At 40.2% G+C, this 6925-nt stretch overlaps 1 protein-coding gene across 1 annotated transcript in view; it reads right to left on the minus strand.

Moving 5' to 3' along the window:
• Scarb2 (scavenger receptor class B member 2) overlaps window positions 1-6925 on the minus strand; it is a 62677-nt gene that overhangs the window by 18667 nt on the left and 37085 nt on the right. Inside the window, exons 4-5 of the mRNA XM_008843536.3 lie at window positions 4792-4980; window positions 3421-3512 (exon numbers count right to left, since the gene is read on the minus strand). Of these exons, the coding sequence (XP_008841758.1) occupies window positions 3421-3512; window positions 4792-4980 (281 nt within the window). The remainder of the gene's footprint in view (window positions 1-3420; window positions 3513-4791; window positions 4981-6925) is intronic.

Here is a 6925-nt window from a genome sequence, read left to right on the forward strand (position 1 = left end):
AAAAGAAAGGAAGGAAGGAAGGAAGGAAGGAAGGAAGGAAGGAAGGAAGGAAGGAAGGAAGGAAGGAAAACATCTGGATGGTCTACACTACATTCAAAACACCAATAAACACCTTCCTAGACAAAAGATGCTAAGTACACAGTGGTGTACTGTCCTGCAGAGCTGAAAGCCAGGAGAAAGAATTGGATGTTCAGCTCCTAAGTTAATAAGGACTGAGAGAGTTCCACAAGATCTTGGAACCAGGGTCCAAGGAGCAGAGCTTGCCTGATCATCAAAGAGGTCAAAGGAAGCAGCTGCTACCTGCTACCCGAATTTCATAATAAGTACAGTTAGTGGTTGGGGAGGAGGGAGATGCAGACATAGCCTCACAAGCAGAACCTGAGCTAAGTTGTCTGTGATTTCCCCCATGCCACTGTGGGTGGCCCACCTATGTACACTGGTTCTGGACTATATGGAGTCAAGTGCAAAACTGATTTATGGGAAGAGACAGACAGACAGACCCCCCTCCACACACACACACACACACACACACACACACACACACACACACACCAGACTAACTTCCTAAATAAAGTAAGTGTGCAAATCACTTTAATTGACAAAAACTGACAGTAAAGGACAGAAAACAAAATCAGGAGATGAATTCACTTTAGATGAAACTAAACTAATAGGACAGTGTGGCCAACACTGTAAACGTGTGCTTAATCTGCAAAGAAACAGGTGAAAGAATAACATCCTTAAATTTAATGGAGATTGAGAATGTGGCTCAGTGGTATATCCCTTGCCAAGCATACATAAAGCCCTGATCGTTAATACCACTATGAAGGGAAAAAAAAAGTGGAGGGGAGACAATATTAAAAAAGAAAAAGGGTAAAACAAAAAGTAAAAAGATGCTGAAATAGAAAACTAAGAAATTTTGGATATAAAAGTTTTGGAAAAAAAAAACTCCTAATAAAAAAATTATAGATGGGGGATGGAGAGGTGGCTCAGCAGTTAAGAGTACTGGCTGCCCTTTCAGAAGACCTGGGTTCAATTCTCAGTACCCACATGGCAGCTAATAACCATCCATAACTCTCTGGTTCCAGGGGATCTGATGCCCTCTTCTGACCTCCGCAGGCATTGCACAACATGGGTGCACTTAGCAGGCAATACACATACATAAAAATTATATATATATATATATATATACATACTATAGATGCTATAGCTAAAAAGAATTCATGAATTAGATCATTCTAAGAAATTTACATAAACACAAGCTCAGAAAATGAAAAATTAAACAATCAAGATACAGAGACTAGATTATGAGGCTACAAAAAGTGTTGAAGAGGAACTCAGGGGATAAGAGGTGGGGAAATGAGACTGAGGCAGACAAGCTAGGGAACAGCTTAGCAACTTGGGATTCCATTTGGTTTGGGCTATACACAAACTCCAAACAATGCACCCAGCAACCTCCTGGCAACCTAGGACCCCTTCTTGCATCAGGCTGCACTTAAACAATGGAAATAAATTACTCCCCTTTGCAATCAGTTAATAGGGCCTTGTTTCCATTCAAGCACATCCTGGACTACAGACAACAGTTTTGGGTGCATGATACAATAAAGCAAACTCTAAGTGAACTTTTAGGAAAAAAATCCCCTATTTATCATCTTATGCCTATTTATAATGGGGCTTGCATATGCTTAAAATCAGATACTTTATGAGATAGGACATGTGCAATAGAAAAAAAATGTTATATAAATTTAATCTGTCAAACAAGATAAAGAACCATCCATATTACAACCCTTAGCAATCACACTTTTTCTCTTGAAACCCACAAAAGGAAGATCAAACAATAACTGGGGCCTTGAGTGCCTTCACTCATGTGGACTGATGGCACTCGGCAGGATTCTTTCTTTCTCATCTGTACTTTCATTTTGTTTTGAATAAAGTTTCCTTGCTATTTTGCAAATGTGTGTGTGCTTATTCCAATGCTTTGGATAAGATGCCAAGAACCTAGAAACACCCAGCCCAGACCCTGACCACCTGTAACAAGACTAGGGAAATACAAGTAAATTGAAGTGATAATTGCTGAAAGTGTCTCCAGATCTCAGACAGACGTGAGAACTTAGATTAAAAGTGTGTCCTAGGGTCAAACAGAATCAATACATAAATCCAAATCTGAATGCACTGTAGTAAAAACTGCAGAAGAGCAAAGGAAAGACAAATGCCCAAGTCAGTGGAGAGCCAGTGTGGTAGTGCACACCTGTGGTTGGGGAGCTAAGGGAGGAAGAGCGGGAGGCGAAGGCCAGGCTGGGATAATACATGAGCTTGTCTCAAAAGTAAAAGTAAAGATAAAAATAAAGAAATTGTGGTTGTAGCTCAATGATAGAGGCCCAGCATTTACAAGACTGAGTTCAATGATCCCTGCAGTCCCCCCAAAAGCAAAAGCAAACCAAAATAAAAACAATAACCAAGATGTGAGGATATGGCTGCTAAGAAATGAATAGGTATGGTCTGATTTGGAAGGAAAGGAGAAAATTATTGTCAAATATGAGTCATAAAAATCTAAGCATGGTGGGGAGGTGGAGATGGCTCAGCAGTTAAGAGCATGTATTGCTTTTGCAGAGGACCGAGGTTTGGTTCTCAGCACACACATCAGGCATCTAACAGCAGCCTGTAACTCTACTTCCAGCGGATCTGCCGTCTTCTGGCCTCCAAGAACACCTGCATGCACATGGCACATACATGTATACATAAAAAAATCCAAGTACGGAAAAGAATGTAAAAGTAAGTCCAAATATATCAAATAATATATTACAAATGTAGTCATAATTACAGCGTACACATGAAAGATTAATCTGTCTTATTAAAAGGCTAGAAAAGAAGAGTTTGAGTATTAAACAAAAATTGGGTACTAAAATGAAAAATATTTTTTAAATACTATAATACTGAACTCGAATTTCATCTTTAGGAAAAAAATGCCAACAATCTACAGCCATGAAATGAAAAGAGAAGTGGATTCTTCCCTCCTAGCAAACAAGTACTGGCTTGAAAGTATTTGAACTGTAGCTATTACACATCATTCTGAGACTTCTAGGGCAGAGTGAGGCTTTTCCCTGGCTTCTGATTCGTGTCTGGTTGTGGTAAATCTACAAGTCATTAATATCTAATTTCAAGGTGCTTATTGTTACCCTCATCTTGATATGTAAAATAATAATTCTATGAATATTTACATATTTATACATTTTTCATCCAAAAAATAAATGCTAACTTTTTTCCACTGCTGGTGATTGAATGTAGACCCTCATAGATGGTGGGCAAGTGCTCTACCACTAAGCAACATCCCTAGTCCTAAGCAAATTTTTTAAAAAGGGGGGAAACTGCACCGTTTACAAGAAAAACTGAAAAAACTACACTTGAAAATCTTGTTAGACTTACGTTTTTCCATTCCATTCCACAATTTTTGTAAAGTTAAGATAATTGTCTTCTCCAGTTAGAAAAACATAGTCCCCATCATTAGTTCCATTTTTCTGAAAATAAGTGAACATGACAATTTAAAACATGATAAATCATAAATATTAAAAACACTTTTAAGATGCTACAATACTCAAATTAACTAAGGTGGTCCATTTTATTTTACCTTGTCTCAACTCAGGTGCCCACTTGTTTCATCAAATACCAGTTGCCATAGAGGCATTTTGCAGGGGAAATAAACACCCACAATTCATTATGTAAGGATTACCCTCAAGAATGTGAGTGTGTGGGATGAGGGCCTCATCCCATCACTCTTCAAAGCCTTAAAAGCAAAAGCTGAAACTTGCTAGAGAAGGAATTCTCCAGAAGACCACAATATAGAAAGTCTGTCTGAGCCACAGTTTCAGGAAAATCCCATAGGCACCCATTCCTACATAATAAAGTACTAGGTGCAAACAGTTGCTGAGTTATTTATAGTATTCCAGGCATTTGGTTCTAAAATTTTTGCATGAAACTCACAAACACTTGGATGGATGGATGTAAGTCTGGTAAGTTCAACGACGTAAAGAAAAACCACAAGCCCAAGCTACACAATGAAATTGTATCTGAGAAAAGCTGAGATACTTAAGAAAGGTTCATTGGTCAGATAGACTAAAGCCACTAGGACCCAGAGGGCCTAGCGGGAACCTTTCTATCTCTCGGTAGGGAGGCTGTCCTGAAATTATTCCTAGGAGAAAGGTCTAGTAACACTTTAACAAGAATGTGTTTTCTTGGGTCTTTGGAAGCCATGTTCCTGTGAAGCAGGATATCTGGGGGACATGTATTGGGGCTGCTCCCCCAAAATGAAGGGTATAGTGTTGGTGAGATTTGACTAGACTCCTTCTTTTACAGAAACAGTATTTACAAGTTGCTTATAATTTTGTTCAAACAACCCTAAGTTTCATAAACTCTTGAGGCAGAGGTGCAGAAGGCTTGCCCTCTAACAACAGAAACTGAATGCTAAGATGTTGCAGAGTGAGACCTTGGTCAGTCCCACATGGAAGTAATTACAACCTTAAACATGGGCAAACTTCTCTCAATCCTATACCCTACTCCTAACGTAATGATTTCTTCCTGAGGCTAGTTTTTTTCTACTATCAACTTTCTAACTACCCATTTTACTGCAGTTAGTTTTCCTCCTGCCAAGATCACCTTCTAATTTTTCACATACTCTTTAAAACACCTAGAACTTCAGGCAATTTTGGTCTTAGCCTAAAAGAAAGCCAGAGTTAAGACGCAATCTCAGTGGGGTGCTTTCTTCCCTGTGAGCCAAACAGTTCTAGAAGGAAAACTTACCCCATAGAACAGGCCAAAGTTGGAAGAGATATCAGGTCTGAAAATATGGATGAGGGACAGGATCTCATCTTTGTAGCCCCAGAGTAATTCATGAACCGTGTGAGTCACAAAGAGCTTCTGCTGATAGGCTTTCAGCATAGCCTCAATGATCTCCTTCAGCAGGGGTAGTTGGGCCAGTTCCACCACAGTCTGCAGAGCAGAGACAGGTTAACATACGCACTGCCCTTCTAAAGCACTACTCAGCTCTCTCAGCAGCAGAACTGGCTCGAAACTGAGATGTAAATACTAGGACCCAGTGGAGAAAAAAATCAACCAGTGAGCTCCTCATTGGCTGAGTGTGGACTAAGAGTTCAGCTACTGCCCTTTCTCCATTCTCTGTCTGTCTCTGTCTTTCTCTGTCTCTGTCTCTCTGTCTCTGTCTCTGTGAGGGTGTGTGTGTGTGTATCCTGGAGATTGAACCCATGGCTTTGTATGTGTTAGGCAAGTACCACTGAGCTCTATCCTAAGCCCTTTCCTTTTTTTCCCCCCTTTGTGTAAATTTTGAGACACTGAACTGCCCAGGCTAACTTTGAACTCACTCTGTAGCCCAATCTGAACTTGAACTTTTTGATTTCTCTTGAGCTTGAACTTTTTGATTCCTCCTGTTTCATCCTCGAGTAGCTGGGATTACAGGCCTGTACCACCAGGCAGGTCTCATGTTACCTGTTCTAAATGTGAGTTTAGCTTCCTCATGTGCAGGCCCTGAATTATCCTAACGTCACAGAAGGTCTTGTGAATACACAGGGACCTTGGGCTACAAGGTGGTTTTACCTCCCTCTGGAGCAGGGACTGGTGGCTGAGGATTTACACTCTATACCTTTGGCATCAGAGGAGGACAAGGTTCCAGATCTGTACTCTACTAGGTCCTGAGTCTTCCGTCAGTGTTAAGCTGCTGTCACCTAGGAGTTAGGGTGGTGGAAGCCTTGGAAGATGTTCATGTAGGTGATTAAGGAAGTTCCTTGGAGCTTGGTATGGTGGCACACACTTTTAATCCCAGCACTTGGAAGGCAGAGGCACGTGGATCTCTGTGAGATTGAGGCCAGTTAGGCCTACATGAGCTCTAGGCCAGACGGAGCTACAGGGAGACCCTATCTCAAAAAAAAAAAAAAAAAAAAAAAAAGGAAGTTCCCTGGCTCTCAGTATGGTATAGGTGTAGTACCAGGTGTTATCATAAAATGGAATTGTCATTGTAAACAGGGACCAAGAAAATCAGTGTGCTCTAATTAACAGCCCAGTCTCTGCTATCTGAAGGGGGAGAGAAAAGTCAAATTACATGTCTTGAAAATTTAAAACACAAGATAAAAATCTAAGTTAAGATGTGGTATGCAAATTCTATTAGGATTTCTAAGACAAAACGAAGAAGAGGAAGAAGAGGAGGAGGAGGAGGGGGAGGAGGAAGAAAAAAATATATATATATGTCTTTTTTGAGACAGGGTCTCCCTGTAGCCGCAGCTGGCCTGGATTCGCTATGGAGACCAGGCTGGCCTCAAACTCACAGAGATCCACCTGCCTCTGCCTCCCGAGTGCTGGGACTAAAGGCATGCACCACCATGCCTGGCAGAAAATATGTTTTCAGTTTCCAGGTAACAAAAATCCTGATCAAAAAGGAAAAATCCCAGAAACCAAACCTTTTGAAATGACTTTGTTTTATAGACCTCAGGAAAAAAGTCTATGTATATATGTTTAATAAAAGTTCTTATTAGTAAAAGTCTTGCCAAGTGCGGTGGCACATGCCTACAATATTCATGAGACACAGGCAGGAGGATGTAGGTTAAAGGATAAGTGGTCTACATACAAATTAGCAAGAGTTTTTGTATATGTCCATATTTTTCCTGTGTGTGTGTGTGTGTGTGTGTGTGTGTGTGTGTGTGTGTGTGTGTGTGTGTGTAGCTGGGGCTCAAACTCAGGGGCTCATCAAGCTAGGCAAGAGCGCTACCACTGAGCCACCACCCTCACTCTATATATGTATATATATTTTTTTTTTTTACTTTTTAATGCATTTGTTAATTCTTCAAGAACTTTTTTTTTATACAATTAAAGATACAATTTTAACAATATGCAAAATATTACAGTAATTCAGATTTTTTGGCATAAT

The sequence above is a fragment of the Nannospalax galili genome, unplaced genomic scaffold, assembly GCF_000622305.1.
Source record: "Nannospalax galili isolate Female #2095 unplaced genomic scaffold, S.galili_v1.0 scaffold800, whole genome shotgun sequence".
Lineage (NCBI taxonomy): Eukaryota > Metazoa > Chordata > Mammalia > Rodentia > Spalacidae > Nannospalax > Nannospalax galili.